General features: G+C 25.3%; 1 protein-coding gene across 4 annotated transcripts; it reads right to left on the bottom strand.

The window, feature by feature from the left end:
- Window positions 1-1041: 1041 nt before the first annotated feature.
- On the bottom strand, window positions 1042-27170 carry LOC129956978 (interferon-inducible double-stranded RNA-dependent protein kinase activator A homolog). 4 transcript variants are annotated; one of them, XM_056069059.1, is made up of 8 exons: window positions 27046-27170; window positions 26749-26849; window positions 22880-23187; window positions 21218-21399; window positions 18851-18957; window positions 7804-8056; window positions 6673-6850; window positions 1042-3052 (listed from the first exon to the last, which is right to left on the bottom strand). In XM_056069059.1, the coding sequence occupies exons 3-7, from the start codon at window positions 23179-23181 to the stop codon at window positions 6714-6716; spliced, it is 981 nt and encodes a 326-aa protein (XP_055925034.1). In that variant the 5' UTR covers window positions 23182-23187; window positions 26749-26849; window positions 27046-27170; the 3' UTR covers window positions 1042-3052; window positions 6673-6713. The 4 variants fall into 4 exon arrangements, with proteins under 4 accessions (XP_055925034.1, XP_055925036.1, XP_055925037.1 ...); XM_056069061.1 differs by having other exon boundaries at window positions 26749-26914; window positions 27046-27157; XM_056069062.1 differs by lacking the exons at window positions 26749-26849; window positions 27046-27170 and adding an exon at window positions 26593-26705.
- Window positions 27171-27467: the final 297 nt, after the last annotated feature.

Here is a 27467-nt window from a genome sequence, read left to right as displayed (position 1 = left end):
ATTGATAGTGAAACACATCTCAAAAATAGTTTTACTAGACAACAGTATAATTTTCATTGGGAAATGACACACATACACACAAAATCAATTACACCAAAATTAAAAGCCCACAACTGATGGTGAATATTTGAAAACATTTAAAAATTTAAATTCATTTAATAAAACCAACAAAGATTTATAATTTATTTTTTAAAAGTGACCTGATTTTTAGGCGATTTTGATTTTCTTGACTTGAAAATAAGCACTGCATCATAAGCAATAGGAAATTTTAAATATGAAGACAAAATGTTGGGTGCTTTGTATATGATATCCTGATCAAATAGAAACATAAAATATGATTCAAACGAATATGTACACCTGTTAAATATTTGCACCATATTTTCTGGCACAATTCATAGCTAATATTAGTTGTTTTTTAATTACATTAAAAGGGCATAAGTATTCATTTTAATAATAGTGTCTGTACAAAATTTTCTAAAATTATTAAGCAGAACATAGATCTATATACTGGCACTGCATAGCCTAACTTGGTCCTTACAACCTGAAGCATGGGGTAGAAATTTAAGTTCAGTTCAAGTAATTTGAAAATAAATATTTTGGGAGGTTAGCCAAAAAAACAGATTTAGTTGTCAAAAACATGCACCTAAGAGTTATTGATGACAAACTTTCATTCTATTTCCCTATAGAATAAAATTAGTCAAGTATGTGAATATTAAAAGCAAGGAAATCATGAACTAAAATAGCCTTTTCAGTTTTTAAGCAATTAAACTGAAAATGTTTGCTAAATTAAAATATGATTCTTATATCAATTCATTAATGCACATGCAATGCACCTTTTATAAAACTATTGTTCTAAGAAGAAATAACATTTTTATATTTCTTGTAAATACCTTTTGCCTTTTTACATTCCTGTAGACAAAAAGAAAATATTTTAAAAGTAAAAAAAAAAAAAAAAAAAAAAAAAAAAAACCAACCTCAATATTTTAATGAATCTCTGTATCACAGAGCTCTCTAACCCCCCCCCCCCCCCAAAATATATATATATATATATATATCTGAAATTATGTTCACTGGTTTTGATCACAAAATTAAAAATAGAAAGAGGTAAATAAATAAGATTTGGAGAAAAGATTAGAATGTGTAGATATGTATCAAATTTTAATCGACTCCATCAAGACATTTACTGTCCATTGGAAAACGTACCATGTGTTTAAACATGACTCAAATAGAGCTATAACATAAATAAGAGAAATTTGGTATGTGATCATGTTATTGAAATGTTAGTTCTGGGCCAAAATTTTGTTAGAACTAGTCAACAAAAACACATCAAAAATGCATATTCTGTTCCCCCCCCCTTTTTTACTATACTGCAAAGCAAAAAACTCACACGTGGGACTCAAAAAATAAAAATCTGAGTACTTATGGTCAACAGTTTTGGTCCAGATCCAATATTTTTTGTAAGTGGATGTGATGGCACTTTTATATTTGTGAGCATGCAAGGAAGTTTCAGGGGGATCACTCGCATAAAGATAATGTAAATTGATTGAATATTTTACTACTTACCAATTTAACATTTACTTTTCTGATGAGGTTTCTCAACATGTATGACAGAAACATGGTTAAGATTTCTCAACATTATAAAATATATAATGTAGAAAAAATTTAAATCATGCATTGTTTTAAGTATATTTGTAAAAATAATCAGAAATTCAATCTGAAAAGTATAATATATTAAAATGTATCAAAGAGGATAAAAAGACATAAAAAGAAGTTGAACAAATATTAAAATAATTGTTATAGAAGATAAATCTCTACTACTAATACAGTTGAATGTGTATGTGTGATTTGATGTCTACAGGGCAGACTGTTTGACTGAAAGTTACCAAATTTGGCACATATATACCTTTGAGAGTGAGAATGTGCATCTTAGTATGGTTAAAAAATTTTTATTGAAAAGTAAGCTAAAGTTTGCAATATAAGTTTCCACAATAATTCCCGAACATATAATTGAATGAAAATTAATTTTATGCCAGTTCAAAATTCATAAAAAGTATTTTTAATGATACCAACATAATAATTGTAAAATTCTTTTTTTCAGATTTTAGCATTTTTTTTTTGGTTAATTTCTAATATTAGATTACATTTTTACTCTGAAATTTAAACCCTATTCATTGTTTAATCAAATATTTAATCATGATTTACTTCTATTTTTGAAATTAAAGAAGTATTCTATTTAATATGCATTATTTATAAGATAAATAAACCATACATTTATATTATTAATAGTGCTATGATATCATGGGACTTCTTTCCATTAAAAAGGTTCATGTGTGTAATAAACAGAAAATATGCAGGAGAAACTAATATGGTTTTAAATTCTAATAGTTTGATAGATTCATCAAATTATATCTATATGAGTCAAATGAAATTAATATCACAGGTAAACCAGCTAGTTGCCGAAGGTGACTAGTTTGTAAATATAATTATATGCAAATGGAAAAATAAATAAATTTTATTCGTTTACAAAAATTTGCATAATCAGTTCTATTTAATACTGATATTGCTCATTAAAATTAAATTTCTTACATTTTTAGAAATTTATTAAATTAATTTCCAGAAAAAAAATTGATGAAATATTAATTACACAACCTTAAGATAACAAAATATTTTAAAATAGCTTTTTTCGATTGGAAAAATGGAGAAATACATTTTTTTCCCTTTTCAAGCCATTGGAATACAAGATATATGGCCACCCATGAGAATTCCTATTCTTATCAATTCTCATCAGAAGTAAATTTTACCATTGGACATGAGATGCTGTAATAGGAACTAAAGAGTTTAATTAAACCATGATTTTTATTAATTAAAAAAAAAAAAGATTGAAAATGTTTGGTAATAAAAGTGGTTTGTGATATGTAATTTGACTCAGCAAATAAAAAAGCTAATAGTTGGAAGTAGTATTAAAATTGGGTGGTCAAAGAATTAAAAATGGCCAACCAAAACCTGATATCTTGCAACGCTAGGTGCTTTACATTTCTCCGAAGATTCAAACCTATAAAATAAATAAGTACATCAGATCATAGTCATTCATTATGTAACAGAAAAAATAGCACCAATTTTTTTGAAATTTAGTTAATCAAGGCCATAAATGCAATTGGGCCCTTGGTAAGAATAAGGAACGGGGGTTATATTAGAGATTTTATTTTGAAAGACAGAACAATTATTTATCTAATTTGAAATAAAGTTTATTTCTAATTCATTAAAAAAATGATATAATCTGATTAATCATCAGTGCATTCGATGTTATAACTAGATGGCAAACTGGGCTGTCTTGGATGAAAAGTGAGGGATTACCAGAAAGTAAGATGGAAAAAGGTAGTACTCACAAGATCATTCAGGCAGAATCCAGTATTTGAGTCTTTATTCTTCTAAGATTTTACATTAAGTATAATTGGACATTATTGTAGAGGCAAAATTGAAGATAGCAAAGGCAGTATGCTTTCTTATTGAGGTAAATCTCAACATTTTAGTTTGCTTTCAGCAGAAAATAATTGAGCACCCCAAATAATTAATCACCATAAAATAATTACCATATTTCCATTCTTAGCAGTTAGGAAATAAACTCTAGTAACAAAAGTGTAAAAATAAGACATACAAATTTAAAAGTAAACATTTTACCTAAATTATATTGCATGTCTCATTCACGTTCAACATTTTGTCTTAACAAAATTAAATAGTAACTGCTGAATCAAAGTGAGCAGTGGACTGTACTTTTGCTTCAACTTCTTTATTTACACTATATACCTCCTTTGAGTAGTTCATATAATACATGGCTGATTGCGGTTGGCTTTGTTAAGCCTTACAAACTGAAGTTGTTTACAGCTTCTGCAGGGGCTGGGGAGCCCATGCGGGTCAACTTTCTAATGAACCCCTGAAAGACGGGCAAGTAACGGGGTTGCTGTAATTTTAAGATTGCCAAGTGTGGCATTAAGCGACATTTGCGTGAACAGTAACTAAAAAATAGCACAAATCAATAAAACATTCACTGAAAAAAATTAATTTGAGAATTAATTTAAAAATTATTTATTGAAAAAAATTTCCTTAATCCCATTTTAGTTGTTAAGTAAATAAGAAAACTACAATTAGAAAAAATAAATGCAATTTTGGGAAGAAAAATAAAGAGAGAGGTGTATTATCATCATCTGTCAGTTTGGGGGCCCCGATGTCATAGAGCTGATATATAAATGGAGGGAGCTAGTTGCTTGTTTCCTGTCAAAACAAGTGTACCCAACATGAATCACGTGACTTAGGGGAAATCTAGGAATAAGAATACCTTTTTTGGCGCCACATCGCAAATCTTGGCGTACTCAAAAATTGTCGCGCAACATTTTGCTTCCCGGCATTAGGTCCGGTCGGTTTTCATTTCTGGTTAACATTTCTTAAATAATTTATATATATATATATTCATTCTTTGAAAACTAAGCAAACTGCTTTCGAAAATAATGTTTTCTTTTTTATATCAGTAGCCGAGTTTGTGGATTTAAATTCAGTTTTTTAATTGGTTTTTGTGCATTAATTAAAAGTGATTATTTTTCTTCTTTAAGTAAACATTTTATTTCTTTTCTTTACCTAAAAACATCTTTTAATTTTACATTACATGTTCAAATACTTTTATCATTATCTCATACAGATAAAAAAAAACTTTTATATAAGCAGATTATAAAAGTGATTTAAGTTTTTTTCCATCTGAATGTTTAAAAAAAATGTATTCGTATTTATAATTAATTTTCTTTCTAAAAATTAAATTATAATCCAATAATATAGGAGAATAAATATTTATTTTTGCATAAAAAATAAAAAAGATATTAATTAAAACTGTTAAATTATTTTGAAATAATTTCGAAAGAAAAAAAAAAATAGCCCAGAATTGAACCCAGGTATCTTGAATACTACGCCAGTGCCCTAACCACTAAACTACTCGGGTGCTCGTTCGGGTGATACATTATTGGTATATAAGCTAATTTGAAAGTTTTATGGTTGGCTATTGAGTCTTAATATTTTCATGAATAAACATTCTAAGTGTATACTACCATTATACAAATTCTCATCCCAAACTCAATTTTAAATCTCGTACCTTCCCCCTGTCAATATCAGTTTTAAATATTTCACTTCTGGTTTATAGTTTTGCCAGTAACTTTGCCTCTAACTACCGCAGAAACAAAATTAAATCCTTTTTGAAATCTTAAATGTGTTGATTTAATACAAAAAATAAAGAAATTCGAAATTTTTACGAAAACGGGGATTTTAAGGTATGTGTATATCGCAAGTTATTAATAAATGTTAACATTCAGACAAAATTTTTATCTGTAAAGATATTATTTCTTCCTTTAATAATTTCTTATCTTTAGAATATCCACTAGTTTCTTTTTAGATTTTAATTAAAATTTATAAAAACATGCAATTACTGCTAGCACATTTATAAAATTTTACTATATAACATGTTACACCAAAGTAGCCATTTATTATATAACAAATAACACCAAAGTAGGGTTGTACTCCCTCTATCAGTATCTCAGCTCTATGGTTACAGCCCTGATGACATGAATGATATTCAAGAAAGCATTTCTCTTTCCAATATCCCACAACACATTACTATGATCAATTTTTAAATTTTCAAACAAAGAAAAAAAAAAAAAAAGCTTGGGAGGGGGAATCCTGGGCGAAGATTTTGTAATATTAACTTACATTGGCTTTTCCTATTTTTTATTAATTTAAATTATAGCCACTTATGTAAAATATAATAGGCATTATATTTTCTAATTATGATGGTTTAAATAAAGATATATAAAATATTTCATAAAATTTTAATTAACTTACATGATAGTGAGTGAAAAGTTTCGGATGAAAAATATGTAGGAAATAAGATTAAAACAAATTCAAGAAGATAAATTTAAGAAGTATTTAAGGGGGGAAAAAATAAAAAAAATTTTTTAAGAAAATTTAAAATATTTTTCCAATATATGCAATTTATTGGAAATATTTATAAATCAATGAACTAACAATGATAAAAAATTTGCAAATAAAATAATATTTATAATATTTCCACCAATTTCTCTCAAAATAACGGAACTCATCATTACATCATTTTCAACAGATTTAAACATTAGTAATAATTGTATTTGTTTGTGTGAAAGCTAACAAACAGCCATTCTGAAAAAGGATTTGTTCCTTACATTTGTATTTTTTTAAAAAAAAATAAAGGTGGCCATAAATTTGGAAAAGAAGTCCTTGAAAATAGTTTGAAATTGGTATCAATACATATAATATTTATATTGTTTATAATTTTTTTTGGCAAATTTATCTTTATTTGTTATTGTGAAACTGATTAAATACTTTTAAATTCCTTGAGAAAGCTTATAGAGAATCTAGAAAAATTACAAAATTTTAGAAACATTATACGAAAATTGTTAACATTCTAATATTATTAAAAAATTATTGGGCAATTTATAAGACAAATGTTCATGATTAAAAAATCTTGTTTTGCCTTCTTATTAAAAAATATTCACTTTTTCGATACAATAGTTCACTTTTGCATTAAATATTAAGCATGTTTATCTTCCAAATTTGCAACCAATAGAAAACAAATTATTTAAAAAATAAAAATTCTTTTACCATCAAAGGGTTCTGTTTAGTGATCCTCTGATTTGCTTAGATCACTTTTTGCACATGAGTTGTATAAAATTTAAAGCATTCCGAGCAGAACTTATCATAGCATCTTCTTTTGTTGCAGCAGTGCCAAAGCAAACAGCCACAGGCAACGATGTGATTTGTAATAGACAGTGACATTCCCCTAAAAAAATAAAAGCATTACAAATGAAAAAAAAATAATAATAAAATTCAGTACTTCTTTATTTGCTGAATAATACATTAACTAATTTCTAAATAACCTATTAAAGCATATGAAACTCTATTTAAATAACAAGTTCTTTAATTAATTTTGTATGAAATAATCTGCTGACAAATATATATATATATAGTTAAAAAAAACTGAAGGCATTAAACATGTTATTTAAATAGGGTTTACACATTCTCTACATAATTTTTTGATATAACAAAAGAGAAATTACATAATGTTTCCATCACCCTATATATAATTATCAGGACTCATGCTAATAAATTCTGAAGAGTTTTTTACAAGATTTATGTTTTATTTTATCTTGTGTCTATGAATATACAAATTATAGGAAATATTTAAGAAATAGTAGAAAAAGAATAATTGCCCTTAAAAAGAATAATAATAAAAAAATGAAAATCATTGAAGTTATTTTAATATATAATGTATAGAATAACATTTTCTTTTAAAATTTCATTTGAATTCTAAAAAAATTATCTTAATTTTTTAAATAAAAATTATATTGCTTTAATTTAGTTAAAATGGAAATAACAATTCTACAAAAATACATAAATTCTACAAAAAACAATTTCAAAAGCTTATCTTTCAAATTCTTTTCTTTTTATACCAAGTTTTATTAAGCCCTCATTTCCTTTATCCTTTTATTAAGCACACATTTCCATTATCAATAATCATTATTGATAAATGAAACATAGATTTTTTTCTTTTTAAATTGCTTAAAAGCTTACTTTAGCCTGGGTAAATAGCTATTAAAAAGCTTAGCATCTTGTCCTTTTCAATAATTTAGAATGAAGTCTATATACCATGATTTAAACTAATTTTTATAAAATTCCATTTTTTATTGATAACATTGAAAAATCATTGCTCAAAGTCATGCAACTTAAACATACCATTTTTTCCTCTCTGTTCAATTGGAATGTAGATAATCTCAAAATTCTGTTCAGCAGCAATACTTTGCAACAACTTAGGACAATCTAGTTGTGGATCCATCACATCAATTTCTTGCAATGCTTGAAGGCATGTGCTGGTGGATGTTTTTAGATCTTTGAGAAACTTTAAAACATTTTTTGAATACGTTTTTTGCAAATTTGACTGAAAGTTATCTGGATCATCTTTATCAAAAATTTTCAAATCTTCAAATTTCTGAAAAATAAAATTATAACAGTCGATATTAGACATTAACAAATATATCAAAGCTGCTATACAGAGAAAATTCCATTACGATTAAAAAGTGCTATGAAATTAATGAGATAAAAGAATTGATTTTGCAATGGCTTCGTTTCATTATTTAATCCTTTCAGTACTGACTGGACACAACTGGCCATGCAAATTCTATACTGGCTTGCCAGTTTCTGTTTCAAGTGAGGATTGCAAGATGTAAAGTGAGGGCATCCTTGGAGATAACTTATTTTACATTTTGCACCCTTCGTTTGAAAGAGAAACCTGCCAACCAGTATAAAATTTCCACGGTTGGTCGAGTCGGGTCAGTAGTAAAAGGGTTGATAATTTCATATTTACAAAAATAAAAAATATCTTGTATTTTAAATGACTGGCTTAGAAGTTTACTTTGATTAAATTTAATTTGAAATTGGCTAAAAGTCTTATTGCTACTTTTCTCATATTTGAAATTTTATATATTTTTAATAGAAACAAATAATAAGTTTAGAAGTTTAATTTGATTAAATTTAATTTGAAATTGGCTAAAAATCATATTGCTATTTTTCTCATATTTTTCAAATATTATATATTTTTCCTACATACAATACACTTGTCGCTTCTCTTGTACATATAGCTTTAAAAAGTGAATGTCATTTCATTTTCCAGTTTCTCTAAAAACTTATGCAATGCGTATATTACATATATATTCTATAATTCTGACTTTAAAATAACACAAAACTGATAATCACAGTAGTATAGCACAAATAAATGGTGCCTAGGTCATATTATATGAAAATGATTTAAATGCAGTAATATGATCACTGTGATAACAAAATATGATATATGAAATCTACCAAATTTTTTTTAATGATATAAGACATTTGTATATGTAAGCTATATTTTCTCCCAAATTTTTACAAGCTAATTTTTGATTAACCGTCATAAACAATAAAAATAATGTTGTAGTGTTAGTGATTCCAACTATTATATTAAATATAATAATGTGTACTTTTTGATATTATGTTGTATTAAAATCTTCTTGCTCCATTCCTTCTCCAGCTGCTACGTCAAGGTTAATGCAGCTATTTAAAGTTTTACAATTAGCATCGAATGTTAATAGACACTGTTACAGTGATTACTTTGTCAAAAAAAGGAATAATATAAGAATTAATTAATAATTCTGGTTTAATTCTAGATACCAAAAAGGCATTTAAAAATGTAACTTAAAATAAACATAAGAAAGTGCAATTACCTTAAAACAAGATTTAAATAAAGATAATATCATACCACCTAACCAGCTATTAACATTTTGATATGATAAATTCCAAAATGATGTAAAAGTTTCTACCATTTTTATACCCTCAACTTAGGTAGGATAATAAAATAATTTATGCTTTCTTATATGAAATCTACAAGGATTTATAAATTTAGGTGATTTTATTAATAAATTCTAAAGCAAAGATAATCCAGAAAAATCATTTCTCAAATCTGTAATGAAATTAGTAAATTTGGGATTTTTTTTACAATTTAAACAATACTTTAATTATAAATTGATTTTAATAGATTTAATTCAAAGAATGTTTGAGTTCATTTATAAATATCTGGATTTCCTTCAAGTGAAATAAGTATAATGAAATCATCAAAATAGAATATTGAAATGCATCAACTATCTAACTGTATTTATAGATTACGGCTAAAATGTTTTCCATTCCCTGTGCAGAAATTTATCTACTCAAAAATGTTTTTCTTCCTTTATTTTTAAAATTTTTTACTGAATTTTCTAGAAGAATTAAAATACATTTCATGTTTGACACTTTAAACAATCCATTTTCAATCTACTTCATTGAAATATTTTTTTTGATAGTAAAATTAAACTAAGAAAATCTTTAAAAGAATTCCTTAACAAGTTTTCCTTTCCAACATGTTAGTTAATGTTCAAGATTTTAGATGCACAAGATTATATTAATTAGCAGAATGTATTAATATTTTTTATAGTCTCTCTTTCCAATGTTTCATATTTCTCTTTGAATTCTTTTATTATGCTTATTTAAATTAATTTTTAACAAAAGCATTTTGGTTCTTATCTTTTAAACTATTTATCACATTTTTTTCTTTAACATGTAATATACTTTCTATTAAAATTCCATGTGATGGAATATTTTTCATAAAATTATTAACCTATAGCATTTAGAAATTTGGTTTTACTTTTATTTTTACAAAATTACATTGCAATCATATCACAAACTAATGTAATTTCCTTATTTAAAGATTATTTTCTGAGTTAATTTTATATAGTTTTGGCAATTATTGAAGAATTTCTGAACAAAACAATGAATGGAAGAAAAGCTGTGGAATCATGGCCAAAGCCTATAGACACTGCTCTACAAAAAAAGTGATTAAACATACTTGCTGGGTTAGAATAAAGACAATATAAAACACATTAATAAACTATAGATGGTACTATGATCAATCTTTAGTGTTTTAAAGCTATAAAATGCCAAATATGGTGAATTAACTGCTTTATTTAAATATTTTTACTATTTTGCAAGATTTGGAGAAAAATCTGTACCAGATTCTTTAGTTTTACCAATTGCAATTTCAATGTGTTAAAATCATATGGATTGTTGCAGTGATCTATTAAGCATAATGAGAGAAAGAAAAGAAAGTTTGATCATTCATTTGAATACTAATAATCCTTTATGAAAAATATAAATAATTTTCCAATCTAAAAGAAATTAATTTACTTTGACTTGATTCGATAGAACAGAATTAAAATTTTATAGAAATATTTCAAATCATCCTTTAAAAATGTTACAATAATTATCTCAACACATCTTTGAATTGTATAAAGTATTCAATCTGTGACATTTTAAAAACAAATAAAAATCACAATATATATAAAGTCAGATAAAACAATTTATTTCCTTGACAAAATCAAAATATACAGCAAAAACATAAACCAAACATCAGGAGGTATTCATAATAAAGGCAATAGAGACTAGACTCAGTAACATGTACACTTAATTATACAAAAAGTGAATGATAGAAATTTTCATATCAACATTAGAATTAATAAATGCAATTGCAAAGGGACTATCTCTTATGTTTACCAAAATTTTCTCCGATTTGTAATTTTTTTTTTGATATGCTTATAAAATGATGATTAAGTAATAAGAAAAATAATATACAAATCATGCAAAAAAAAAAAAAATGATTAAAACACTTTGCATTACATATATTCAAGTCAATAATGCTCTATTTTTATCACAGTTTCCTTTTTTTTTTTTAAATATATATAAATGATAAGAACATAAACAAATTTTATATTTTAAAATCTTCAGTTCTTTTAACTGCAGAAACTGAATTTTGATCAGAAAGAGGGATCTGTAATATAATTAATTTTCCCCCTATCTCTCATATAGAAATTAAATTGAATAATGTTATAAATCTTATTTGTTAACTCATTAATTTAATATCTTTTTTATTATTTATTTTGTTGAAAAATCTGTTAAAAGTTTCCCATAATGACTTCATATCAAATGCTTGAAATATTTGCATTAAACAAAGCTGTAATAGAAACATTTTAAGAACAATATCTGAGCAGTATTTTAAATAACTTATTTTAATAATAGAAGCAATTATTTTTTACTAGCATTTTGTCCTTCATATATAAACACTAATGCAGATATTTTCCAAAATTAAATAACTTGTGTATGTAAATTGTAGCATATTATTTTGAATTCAGAAACAGAAATATGCTGGTAGTTTTGAATTAATTGATAAAAATGAATTTATAAGATAATGCATAAAGCAATTCCTTACTTCAGTTACATTTTGGACCAACAGACTATAAATAAAAATAATTATATTAATACTATAATTATAAATTAAACATCTATTAAATTTTAATAAGCAAATCAATTTAAAATTTTGAAATAATAAATTTAAAAAACTGCCAATTTGCGGGAGGGATAATGGCCTGGCAGAGGTTAAAATAACTGAAAAATACTTTTACTAAACTATGCCCAACAAAGTAGATAGTGTCAATTCTGCTTTATTAACAGAAAATTAAATTCAAAATTTTATGAATTAATTATTTTTATTTTATATAATATACTTCTACTTCTGACCAAACATAATATTATTCTAATTCTCACTAGAATGAAATCTCTTTCTTGATTACAATGTCATCATTTGCGAATATTGGAAATTTTAAAAATTAGTATTTCAGAACCTGGGATTCACTGCAAATGTAATTTTTGATGGATGCAAGGAAGAGGTACTTTATAAATAAAGAAGGAATAAAAATACTGTGAATAATTCAACATATTTTCACATAATACAGTAACCATATATCCAATAAACATTCACTGGATAAATATTTATCTATACCATTATTGCAAGATAATTCTAAATTTCTTTTTAACTGAATATATATATATTTAAGCATCCCAGTGTATTCTTATCGAATTTATATACATTTTAAATTATCTATTATTAAACTTTTTTTTGAACTAGTACAAGCATTTGCCAAATAAGCAGGGGGAGGGGGAGGAGGAAATAATCATCATGCCAACACAATTTAACTTACAATCTTATCATTAATGTAAAAATTTCCATGTATTACATGAAGAAATGCAATTTTCTTAAATATTTATCAAAAATATTAATATCAAAGGCCAAATGAGTTTATATAAAACTTAAAGGTCAAAAGAGAGTTTATATAAAACAAACTTAAAACTACAAACCAATAGAAATTTTTGTGTGGTTACATATGAATTTAATATACTATTTAAGCACATTGTATGTGGAATGCAAATAATTCTTATGTTAGTTTATACAAAATTTGTCTTAAATTACATTAATTTCCTACACAGAATAATCATAAGCAAGAATAACACAAAGAATAATTAGAGCAACATGAACTGCAAGAAAAATCCTTAAAAGTTTAATCTAAATAATACCTAGTAAATTGTATACACTTTTAGTACCCACTAAATTGTTTTTAAGATTATTATCTCCCTTTGTCTCTAATAAATGCAAAAGAAAAAAAATGCTTGAGTTTAAATAACTATCATTAAAATTTAAAATGAATGCTTGAATAGGATGTCTACAAAGAAAAGACATTTCTGATTTCATAAACATTTTCCAATCTTATTCTATCCAACTTGGAAACAAGATTGCATTAAAAATTTAAAATTTGCGAATGCAATTTAAGAATTATCAAAATATAATTACAATTTTTTACAGTGTAACTATAATTATTTTAAGAAAATAACAGGGAAAAAAAAAAGAATATATTTTATTACAAGTGTTTTACAGATAATTCAAATCTTTTATCCTCCAACTTCATAAAAATGTTTTTCAAATTATTGAAAAAATATTTCTAAATGCTAATAATTTGCTGCAACTTTGAAAACACATGAAAAAGATTTTTCTTTAAAAAAAAGAAAAGAAATGATATACATGGTAATTTATATACTCATTAAATTAAGAATATAAATTCAAAGGACAAATATTATTTAAAATCTAAAAATAAAGGTTTCATGGACAAACCCATGTCTTAACACATTTTCAATTGAAGCAGTGAGAAAATTTGTTATGTTACACCACAACAATAACAATGTTACTTTTATAGAAAACAATGTTATTGTTAAACATGTTATTGAAAATCATTCATACATTTATTATTTTTCTTTTTAGCAAAATAAGACGGAAATGTTTATATTTCTTGATAAGTGCTTAAATTTAAATTTTTTAGAATAAAGTTGATGGATTTTTTTTTACAAATTCTAAAAAGTCCCACCCACCCACTTTTTCAAGAATAAACAGCAGGAAAAGCTTGTGTGGGGTGCAGATTGACTTTAAGAGAAATTTGTATCGAAAATGGGAAATAAAACTCTATTTTTAATTCTGGTAGACACCTTTTTGAGTTCATTCTGTAAAAGTTTGCATCTCACCTCAAAATAAAAAAATTCTATCATGCAAAAAAAAAGTCTAAATGCACTGAAAATATTAAAATTTAAATGTCTTTTCATAGTTCAACAAGCAAATTTTATAACCAGTAAATATAAGTAATAAAAAGTAATATATACATTGACAGAGGTTTATATGGAAAACTAATAAAGACACAATAAGGCTTTACTTATTAATAAACAGTGCTTATCTAAGAGAAACATTTATTTTTTTCAAACTTAAAAATTTAACTTTGTTTTGTAAGATTTAACTATTTCAGATTTGCACTATTTAATTATAGCTTCATTTCAAAAATATAATGATAATTGTACTTCACATATTGTACTTATTATTAGAGAACCTTACTTAAAAAATTAATAAATTTACCAATGCCAAATACATAAAACTTAACAAATATACAATTAATGGACTTAAGGGTGATGCAAAAGCAAAAGGAATTCCGATTACAATTATGTACATTTGTTTGATTATGAGGATGAGATGGCAGAATCATAGGTTTTAAAACAATTCAGACAACTGCATAATTGTACATGATACCAAGTGAAAATTGCAAAAATTATTTTCACAAAAGTAAAATTTCAAGAAATACTAAAAGTTCAATCTAACTTTCAGCAGAGTCTGTATTTTTTATTTTCTCTTCTGTAAAATCAGGATATTCAGAAGTTCCTGCAGTTATTGAGCTCCCTCTCATGTCATTGCCTTCATTAACTGACAGATTTTGACAGTCAATAATTAATTCATCTTCATCTGAATTTCTATCACAAAATGCAGATGTGCTATTTGAAACACCATCTTCTGGTTGTTTAGCTCCCTAAAGATGAACGAAGTTGTAAAGATTAAAAATGGAAAAAAAAAAAAAAAAGAAAAAAAATTATGCTTAAGGGAAAAAAGTTACTCAACTTTAAAAAAAGAAGTTAAATTGAAAAATCTATAAAACAAATTTTCCTTTCAATTATGAGCATTGCAAGAGATGCTCATGGATTATTCAGATATAAAATTATGCTCATTGTTTTGAATTTTCAATGTCACTAGAAAATATTAGCATTTCAACCTAAAAAAAAATTATGGGAATGTTAGGTTTTAGTATATTTATTTTATTATTTTAACAATAGAACATGAAGTTACAAATGCATAAATTAGATGGGTTTCCTTGACAATGAATTTAATACAAGAAAAAGATATACCAAATAAAATACACAACACAGGTTTAGTAGAGAAAAATTCTCAATAGTAAAATAAACCAGTTGCATGAAAAACAATATGTGGTGCTTGAATTGTTTGAATTTAACAAGTCCTTTGAGAATTTACCTCAATCTTTATGCTTTGGGAAACAAACTAAATACAAACTTTGAAAGAAAAAAATTTGAAGATGCTTTCCCCTTTATATAAATGCATTTACTGAAAATAGCCTGTTTGATGCTGAGTGAAAAAAATGTGAAGTGGTTTTATAGCTATGCATCACAATTTGATTTCTTTTTTTTTAATTTGTAAAACATTAATTCACTAATTTTGACACAATTGAATATTATGATACTGAATGAATTATATGGAATTTTCAGCTTTTTTGGAACATTAAACAAAACTTCTCAAATTTTATAATCATTTATAAAGATAATAATAAAAAACAAATAAATCTGAAGTGCAATTATTTTAGAATATGAACATTAACTGAAATTTAATCTATTTACCAAGGACTACTAAAACTATGGATTTAGTTCTTTTAAAACTTGAACATTGCAATATGAACTTTATTATTATTATTTTTTTTTTATAAAGATAGCAATTTATGTTCCAATATTTTATGATTTATTTGCTTAAATTTTCTACTTAAAAATGTTCTTTCCTTATTCTCACACAGGTTACAATGCTTGTTGTTCTATAGAGAACATTTCTAAATGCACAATGGAATGTTTTAATCTTAATAAAATATGTCCAAAAGCGAATATAATTTTATACTTAAACAAAGTTTGAAACTTTTGTAATATAAACAATAAATGCTTAAACCTTCTACCTGAAATGACAGACATATATTTCAAGTGCCCATTTAAGAAATAACTAATCAGAGCAGTCAAATGCATACTATACTAAGCTTCCTTTCAGCATCAAAAAATTAAATACAGGGGGAAAGAAGAATTTAATTCATAAAACTTTTTTTGTTTATTTTGTTTAAATTACTTCATAAACATTTTATTAACATATAAGACATGATTTACTCTGACAATAAAAATATTGGACATTTTTACTGAATACCAACATAATAATTAATTTTATGACTTACTTAAATCTTAAAATATTTATCTTTAATACAAAGGTTAAGATGCGATTATTAAGAATCAAATTAATAAATTTTCTAGTAGAAACAACATCAATATTTGAAATATTCATAAAAATACAAACTTTTAATTCATTAAAGTTATTTATATGGTTAAATGGTTTAAGAATTAGTTACAGCCATTTAACTTATTGTTTCTAATTTTTTTTTTCCCCTTTAGAGTAATAATTTCTTTAGGTACTCAAACATGACATGAATATGGAACAAAAAAGAATGAACTTTATAAAAGAATGAATTGCGCCAAACATAAACACCGAGAAATAAAATAAGACAGTGTAATTGAACAAAATGTTGAGACATTAAAAGTATAGACATAAAATTCAATTCCCAAAGCCCTAAAATTCACATTTAATCAGAAATAAGTCATCTTGATGCACTCAATTCAATGCTGCAGCTCTTTTTCTTTCAATCAATGAAACTTTTGTACTTAGTTGTAACTACTTATAAAAAAAAAAAGATTTTGAAATCTCAATGTTTAAATTTAATATGGGTATTTAGATTAATTTTGTTAGAAGAATTATTGCACATCGCAAACATAAATGAGACATTCTACTATTATATAAATGAGACATATACAATATACTGTTATTTAAAACTCTCGAATCAACACATCTCATCCTCACTTTCTAAAATAATAAGTAGAGTCCCAATGTGAAACTTTGTATTACATCAAAAATGTCCATTTTATTCTTTAGAATATTTTGTCTTTAATGTATTACAATCATGACTTCATTTGAAAAATAGTCAAGTAAAAGAAAAACTATCTTTGAAATTGTTAGAACAAAGACACAGAAATTATCTTTGAACACAAAAAAGAAAAAGCCATTTCATGTCTTAAACATTTCTCACACTATATACAATGTAAAAATGTTAAAAAAAACGATATCCTTGCAAACAAGACACTTAAGGCAAGCTATTCTAAAAATCATTGTGTCAAGATATTTGAAACTTTCTTTGCTTTATGACATTTGACACTATAAGAGTCTTTCACCACATTAGAATTTGTAGTAGCTTGTGTCATTTATATCTCGTGAAAGAGGAATTGATGAACAAAATAAATATTGGCTAAATAGAATATCAAGGAATATTAATTCATAAAATTTATAATTTTGCAGATATATTTTTGAAGTGATAGTTAATCAAAGCGGCAATGTCTATTATTTTATAAACATTACCTTTCTAAATAAGAGCATTCCCTTATAATCATTGCAATAAAATCAAAATATAATGTATATCTTGCATCTTTACACATACACACGGATCCTGCAACATCAGCAACAAAAATGTAAGCATGGAAATTTCTATTTCCTTAATTATTTCTCATTCTCAATCAGAAAGATTGTTTGAGAAAAAATTATTTAATATGATGACATTTATGTCTTTTTTTTTTTTTTTTTTTGAGAGGAGAATTCAGATATGCATTCAACAATAACAAAATATATGTTAACATAAATTTTTAAATTATTAAATAAAGACAGAACTATTTTAATTTATCAAACTGATTATTTTTATCTATACCAATAAAATTGAAATATATAAATGGAATGCTTTTAATTATATAAATTTAATTATTATGGATTTGCTTCAGACTTTTAATTTTTATGATATTCTATGAAAATTTTGTTCATAAATAAGCTGAAGAATGGTTTTTGTGAGAATGAATTAAGTTTCTCCCCCCCCTTTTATAAATAAATATATGTTCCTGTTGCACATCATACTGTTCTGCAGTCAAACAATGTAATGATTCTAAAGAATTGTTTAGAAACTGAATTTCAAATAGCCATAATATGGGAAAGAGAATATTTAAAATAAGATATCTTTTATCTTAAATATTTTTAAAATGTCACTTTAACTTTAAAGTGACATTTCAGTTTTTATAATTTAAGGCAATTATAAAGTTATTGCTTTAAATTATAAAAACTGATTTAAAACTGACTATTTGTCTTTTAGTGATCGATGGATATTTAAATTCTATGCTTAAAATTATTGCCACCATATTTTATGTCATTAACACATATTTATTTGAATTGTTACTTGTCACGTTTAAATAAATTCTATGCTATTCTTTGAAATTTTTTAATAGTTTGCAAATAATAATAAAAATTTGAACAATACAAAATCAATTTTCTAAAATTTCCCCACTTGTCCTTTTTCCATACTTAAAATAATTAATAATCAACAATGAAATGAATGCAATTATAGAGAAATAACTTATAGAGCCCGCTTTCATAATTCAATGTTCAATAAAATGCTTACATATTCATTATTAAAAAAGGTGACACGCAACAAGTTTTACTTAAATTTTAGTAAAATATTTATAATTGATCTGATTAATAAAGAAGCCACACAGAGATTAACAGAGTGAGAAAATCATGTATTGGAAATTCAATATAAGTGCAGAAGTTATTCATTACACAGAAGAAATAAGCAATTAAGATCATTTAATGAAACTTAAGAAGCTAAAAACTTACTCTTGCAGCTTCTTCTTCATCTTCAGAAATAATATTTAATGCTTTTAATCTGTTCAACATATTTTCAGCAGCTTGTCGTTTTGCAAGTCGTTTACTCTTTCCTTCACCTGAAATGGAGGTTATATATATATATATATATATATATATATATATATATACACACACACACACACATAAACATGCACGCACACAAACAAGCATATATACACACACACGCAAAAAAACACACACAAACACACACACATGCGCAAAAAAACACACACACACACAAACAAACATATACACACACGCACACAAAGAAACTTAGACACTCGCACACAAACATATACACACACACAAACAAATATATACACACGCACGCATACAAACATACACACACACGCACACAAACAAACACACACACACACATGCACACAAACATACACACACACACATGCACACAAACATATACAAACCACACACACAAACATATACACACACATATGGCAAAATATAATATACAAAAAATATATGTACAAAGTATAATTAAAACATATAAAATACAAAAAAAAATACATATATATAATAAACAAAAAAATTAAGAATATGGTACACATTGCTTTTTTTAAGCAGTAGCCAAAATTCAATTGAAATAAAAATTTGTTAACTTTATTAGTTTATAAAATGGTTCAGCAAATTTATGGTATTTTATGAAAAATATTTAAAACTAATAAAGAATAAAAATTTCTTTTTAAAAATGTAAGTATTTTGTACATTAATAGTAAAAAAGCATTTACTTGTTCAATAAAAAGAGATTCTGAATGTGTAAAGTACAAACATGTACATGTACACTTAAAAAAAAAAATCTTGACTTAATTTTTCATAAACATGGTTTGTAAAATTTATTAAAGTCTAACAAAAGCAAATTTCTTTAAAGAAAGAAATAAAAACTATACTTTGTCCTCATCGCAGATAGCCATTAAAGATTTCATATAGTAAATTCAGTTCCTTTTTTACCTTTGATGCAGTATTATAATTTAAGTAAACAAATAGAAGACGAATCCCATTTCTTCCCATAAAATGTCCCTGCTTTTCATATTTAGTGTACTAGAAGAGAATATGTTCCCCATTTAGCAAATATTATAGACCAGTGAAGGAGTGAGATGAAAGTGAGAGGCCTAACTAATTTTTGGTGTATTTAATTTAGTTCAAAAATGTGAACACCAATATTCTTATTGAAGGAAATTAGCAAGCGTTTACTCTTTATACTACTATTTGAAGTCATCATAATATTTTGAAGGTTTAGAATTTGCTTTGGATTCTGATTGCAGAAATTTTTTAAAGTGGTAAATGAGGTCTCAAGATATAATTCATTTTAAAATATGTAAATCTATAGTTAATTAATCTGCCAATTATTAAATATTTTTATTATTAAAATTTCTAGTAGCACAGAGATTAAAAATAAGTATGATATAAATATTTGGCAATAAAATGCTCTTATATTATTTTTTTAAAGATGAATAGAGCAGAACAATTATATATATATATATATATGTGTGTGTGTGTGTTTGCATGTAGTTAAAACATTATTAATATTAATATGGAATAAGAATTAAGTGACAAAAACTCAAACCATATTCTTATAAACAAGAATTAAACAAAAGACTAATAATCAGAAGTCTCTATATGTAAAAACTTATTAGTTTATACATAACTAGCTAACTTTTTTTTAATTAATGAACTAATCATGATTTTTTTCCCCTTCAGAAATATTTTGATGGAATTCAATGACAGAATTTTGAAATTCTAAGAATTAATCAGATTATTTTTTTTAAAAAAAAATTTCAAGAAAATTTATACAATTAATACTTAAAAGTTAAAACCTCTAATTGTAATAAAGGCAATTAGATATTTCAATGATTTTATTATTTAAGTTTTCATATAGCCTGATGAATGTTTGCCGAGCTAACATTACATGCTTTTTAAATTATACCACTCCAACCATTACAGATTAGCATGTAACAGACTTTACCAATATTTATTTTAATTTAAACATCATAAGTTTCCTGACTGGAAAGTTGAAAATGTGTCTAACAATTTTACAATTGAATAATATATTATTTGAAAGAAATTTTACTAATTTTAGATTACACTAGATCAATAATTTTGTCCCTCATTAAAGAATATTCTTAATAAAGAATAAAACATATAATTCTTTAAACTGAGATGCATAAAAATTACTTTTATAATAAAACAGTACAATTTGAAATTTTCAAAAGATTCAAATTTCTGACATAAACAAAGGTTTTATCAAAATAACAACAATCAAAAAAATTTCATAAATGCACCACTAACTTATCAGAAATAACATTTACTACTAACACTAACCTGAAGTTTGGAAATTGTCAACCATACACATAATCGAGAAAACCTTTTCATGAGGTAAACCAGTAGCTTTCTCAGTTTCATAGTACGGAGGCTGCCATCTCATTTTCATGCACATTTCTTGCAGAGCTCCAACAGGATTTTTCGAACAATTCTCATCAACAGGAGGAGCCGAGACAGATTCACTGAAAATAAAGTATTAATAAATAAAAATATACAAGTAATGTTCCATTGAGCCACAAATGGAAATTGCATAGATTGTTACAAGCATTTGGAAAAAATGGTCTTTAACATTATTTAAATTATCAAATTCAATAAAAGAACACTTTATTCTTATGGTATTTTATATTAAATCTTTTTTAAAAGCTGTTGCAAGCAAGGGCCGAGAAATATTACTGTAAAGCCAGATGTATCTAAAATAAACAGAGAAAATACATTATTGAATAAAAGAAATTTCTAACATTATTTAGAATTGGAAAGGTTATTATTATTATTTAAATGCATAATTTCTGAAACTTAATATTATTTTGCAACCAAGACAATTACCAGTATGTGAAAAACAATTAGAAAATTCAGCCATGTATCTGAAATACACACCACGGAATTATTAAGAGATTGAAGATAAGATATTGCAAGAAGCTGCAGTTAAAAGAAAAATGAGTCTCTTAGTAGTTGTCTCTATTAAGAATGGTAAAAAAATAAGTTCTTGCATTCAAAATCTATAGCTACCAAATTTTGCACAAATAGGGCAAGATTTTGCAAATCAGAATTTTAAAAAATTTCAACTGAAAATTGAGCAAATCTTTGAAAATATAAACCACAAAAATGATTTTTATACCAACTCCAAATTATTTTTTGAATGATATCAATTTGTTGTGTAGTTTTTCTCACATTAAGGAAATATTTTAATATATAATCTGCAAAAATATTTGGTATTTATGTATTAGCAGCATGCCAATGATTATCTGCCAAAGATGTCATGTTAGTTTATTAACTATATTTGTCTATGATGTGTGGTTAACACTCAAGTTCACCAATGTATATAGTTAGTATACAAATATTTAACATTTTTTATTGATGTAACATAATTAAAACCATTTTTAATGTTTCTACAAATACTTGATCAGATTATTTCTCATAATTGAAAGCTAAGGAATAAAGGGTTCCCCTAATTTTTAACTTTAGACAAAATTATAACTTTTTAGTGATATCATTTAAAAAGATTTCTAAGATTTTTAGTAATCCATATAGCAGGTTGAAAGATCAAACTTTATTTTTTTTTATATCATGATATTATGTTACTAATTGTGCTCATGTTAGTAGTGGTAAATGTGCCTTTTGTATTTAAGATTGGAATCAACAGCACTTTTTATCAAATTTAACTTTAGCCTGTTACAGTATTACGCAGCAAAATATGCAAAATGCTTACTCTTTTATAAAATAAATTATATTTTTTTGCATGAACATGGCTAGAATTGCATTGGATTTATGTACAGAATAATGTAATTTACATACCTACAGTAATTTGATATTTAAAAATACTTTGTTAAAGGAATCAGGATTGTGAAGTGATGCATAAGACATTTTATTGACAATTAACATAACCAATATTGTTTATAAAACCAATAGGGCATTTAAAAAATTTAGCATAATATAAATACTTACGCAATTACATCATTTAACGTCTGAAAATTCACAGTTACACCTTCGGAAACGAAACCTTCTTTAAATAATCCATCTTCAGAGAGTAATATTTCCAGAACTGCTTTAGCAGCTGCATGTTTTGCTTTCTTTTTGCTCTGACCTGTTGCAGTAGCTACCACATCGTTAACTCTGACTCTGTACATAAAAGTTGGTGCATGAACTGCACCTTCCACAGACATAAGTTGGTAATCTGGATTTATACCATTAGTTGCACACAATTCCTGCAACAGACTGATAGGAGTTTTCTGAGCTGCATTTGACATCTTCAACTGAAAGAAAATATATAACAAATAAGATATATATAGAATTTTAAACCAGGCTGAAACAAATAATTCTTGAGAACAAAATGCAAAATCTTGCATAACTAAACTATATTTTTATTACATACTCCATAATTCAGTGGATTAAGTATGCAGTATTATTTTAAAATTAATCACTTTCCACTGTACAAGTTAAGAAGAATTTATTCTTGCACATAAGTACTTCTTATACAAAGGTACAATTTAAAATAGTGAACTACAAACTCCCAAAATAGTAAGGAAGTCCAGGGTTAATTCTAACAATTTTTACTAACAATTGGTTTTAATATTTTTGCCCTATGGCTCGAGGATCTCCAATTTGAAACCTTATTTTACCAAGAAACTATTGTATAAATAAGTCTGATATATAATAAAATTGTTAAGGTCAAATGCACTCTCTCTGATGTGATACAGAGGCTTAAAGAGAGGGTGTCAGTTCAGGTGCTCTGCTTGTCATCTGAGCACATATCAAAATTATGTGGTTCCTTCAAAAATAAACTTCATGCTGCTTCAAGGTAAAATATTAGTATAATAAATTAGAGGATATTGTCAAAATTATGGCATGTATCACCATAAACAAGGCAAATGCACTTTCGGAATCTGTATGTTCCAAATCTTCTGCTAAACCTCTTTTTCTTTTATTTTTCCTTTTGTAATTTTTTTCTTAAACTTTTTCTTTTCTCTTATCTTTATTTTTTGTTTTTATTTCTTATTAATTATGTCACCATATATTTTTTCTTCCCTTTGCTTTTCAGGGAGGATCAGTCAGGAATGCATATTTTTTAAAAAAGGTTTTATTATTATTAAATGAATCTTTTATTAAACTCTTTCCAAAGTGGGCCGTTACGAAGGATCTGACATTTGAGAGTGCATGCTAATATTTAAAGCAGAAAATTAAATTACCTGAATCAAATCAAATCAAGATCAATCTGAGAAGCTGTAATATGTTACAATTTGCCTAATTTCATAATTTTGGACATTTTTGTAGATTTAAAAAAAAAAAAAAAATATGTGATTAGAAAGAAAATGGTTTTTAAAGCTCAATAAATAGGTAAAATAAATAAACGAGAAATATTTTTGGAAGAATAAACTAACTTATTTTAAATCAAAGTTAGTTTATGAAATATTTTTTTTCCCCATTAACTAACTTAAATGGATCACAAGTTTACAATCTTCCACTACTCATTTTGGTTGGGTACTAATTATACAGATGTAATAGGATTGGTCATAAGAATTATTTTAGTGAAAATTCTGATTAAAAATTAAAAAAATTCTACACAAAGTGTGTGTTACAGCTTATCTCATTTACATCTGGGCCCACTCTCCTTGTTCCATAATTGCATTATCAGATTCATGTACTTTAGGAAGTTTAGACTTTACTTCATACAACTTACTGGTACTTTTCTGAATATTTTTGTATAGAATTGTGTGACAACAATTCATAGTTTTCCTTTAAAAGTCACCAAAGATGCCATGTTTATTGCAATTAGCGATTAATTGCTGATGATGTCGTGCTAGCCAATCCGATGAATATATACACCTATGAGATGAGGATAAGGTAAAAAATTATTGTTATGCAATTGACATACAAGTACTTACTTTTTTTAATGTGAATTACACAGGAACAACATATGTGTAAAATACCTTTACAATGAGAAAAATGAATTCTCATGATATAAAGTTGCCAGAAGCTATTATAAAGTTATTAAAGTAACTTAATGCAATAATTTTCAAACAAGACACAGGCTCAGAACAAAAAAAAAAAAAAAAAAAAAAGCAGAACTGCACTAAACATAAACAATGAGAAATAAAATAAGCATAATTAACCAGACAATAAAAGGAATATGTTTATATTTAAAAAAAAGATTAAGAAATTAAAATTATTCTACATACAAAATAATGAATCTCTAAGAATAATAAAATTTTTATTCTAAAAATGCTAAAATTTGTCAAAATATTTTTAACCTGGGTTAGGTATATATAGATTAATATCTTGTTTTTGAAACTGCATGAATGTTGTTTAGGAAGGATCTTATAATTTTGAATCTAGGTCAGATGAAGTTTTCAGCTTCAGATAAACAGTTTTTGATTCAACAGTTCCTAAATTATTATGATCAAGAGTAAGAATAAATTGTATTAAATCAGTAACCTTTTTGCACTGCACATGTATAGCGATGCATTCTCTTCAGATGATATAATTGTTTCATTATAAATAAACAAGAGATATATTAAAAACAGAAACTTTAAAGAAAATCTTTTCTAGCAATTTTAATTTTTGAGAGCTACACATTTTCTTTCACCCGATACTAATTTAAAGCAGCTTAATTACTAATGTATAATACAAGTTTTTAAAATTTAAGCTTATTTGCAGATAATTTTTCATTTTGCCTCCTAAGTATTCAGTTATCACATGGCATGCACAATTTCTAGCAGGCAAATTTTATAAGTTTTCATCTTAACTTTAAGTTAAATCACTTTTAATGACACCACAGGTTTTTTTTCACAATTTCTTATAATATGATTGTCATGTATCTTTTACCAAAACTATTAAAATATAAATTTAACTACTATTAAAATATAAATTTAACTACAAGTTCAAAACAAGATAAATAGCAATATATTATTCATATATATAAATAAAATAATATAGCATACATATGAATAGCACATATAGTTACATTAATATCGTTCCTGTCATCTCCAAGAGTATTTTTTTTTTTTTTTTGGTTTCCTCAAATTTATCTTTAATGGTAAATGATACAAGTATTTTCCCAAAAATTTACGTCTTCTCTCAATTTAAAGTACCATTTCTTAGGTCTTCTGAGAAGTGTAAATTGGGATAATTCTATATTTAAAAAATACATTTAAAAGTTATCATATTTTTTAGTTCCATTTTAAAGTAACTTTTGAAATAAAGAATAAAAATTAGAAAAAGCAAAAATATGAGTAAAAAATATTTTCATGGCAAATTTCATTTGTTCATCAGAAAAATTTATAAAATATATAAAAATTTACAAATTCCTATTCGTGGGATTTCCAAATATTATTTATTTATTTCCATTTAAAAAACTCACTTTATTAAAATGTGAAAATATGAAGCAGAAACAGTATATTAATTGTTACATAATTTGGATATTAAACTGCTTTCAAATCATTATACACATTATAATATTTTTGAATGGCAAGAGCAATTCAAAATGTTAAACCTGTTTCCTTAACCTAACATATACTCTCTTGTTCTTGAATAGCAGATTAAATAAGAAATAGAGATCAGAATCAATTTTTATATAACATAAATTAAATGGCAAATAATTCAATATGACAAGAATAGAATTTTTTTTCATATTTATTTAATTAAAAGAACTTATGCTTTACTTGTAAAGTTTTCTCTGCATTTTAATGAGAGGCATTTTTCTTTTTTTCCCCCCATTTATCGGAAATTTTAGGGCTAAAAATAAGAAATTTTAACAACTAAAACTTTATCTTGTAACAAAGTAATCAAAAGATTTTATCACATTTTAATCTACTAACCTTGATTGATAGCAGAAGAATGTAAAGTTCATAAATTCAGATTCGAGAAGTCAGTCAAATGGCATACTGACGCCTTTCGTTAGGAAGACAACATATATTGCCTGTGAAGAAAGAAACTGTGAATAGGCAACATTTTATATGTGCTGTAAAAACCTTGCACACGGTCCTGTACATAGAAAATAATACGAAAAGTTTCAGTTCGTAAAGATTTGCATTTATTGAAAAAGACTTGTACAATTTTTCGCACATACATAAATAGTAATTGAGATACTAGCTAATTTAAGCAATGATAATTACCTATAATGAGAAAAATTGATGTCAAATGCAAAAAAAAAAAATTATGCAAACAGAAATTATTTAATTTTATATTTCAGAATTCGTTTCATTTCAAGAAAATTCACCTATAAAAAGTAAAAGTTAAAGTTAGTATTTAGTCAGTAATTTGTTTAAAAAATAATACGTTTAAGTAAAAAATAATATGTTTTGATAGGAAATGTTCAAATTAATAACAGCATTTATGTTTCCCAAAAGATAGATCACGTAGTTGATAGATTATTGAAAAAAAAATACATAAATTATTTATTCATTATTGGTTTTTAACGAATTTCTGACTATTGATAAATGTTGCAGAGTTTTTCAGATTTTCGCACATAACGTATAATATCTTTTTATTAAGATTTAAAATATTATTTATTGTTTCAAAAAAGAGAATGTATTCT

The sequence above is a fragment of the Argiope bruennichi genome, chromosome 11, assembly GCF_947563725.1.
Source record: "Argiope bruennichi chromosome 11, qqArgBrue1.1, whole genome shotgun sequence".
NCBI classification, from domain to species: domain Eukaryota; kingdom Metazoa; phylum Arthropoda; class Arachnida; order Araneae; family Araneidae; genus Argiope; species Argiope bruennichi.
The sequence above is the reverse complement of the archived record's forward strand: the minus strand, read 5'-3'. Positions and strand labels throughout refer to the sequence as shown.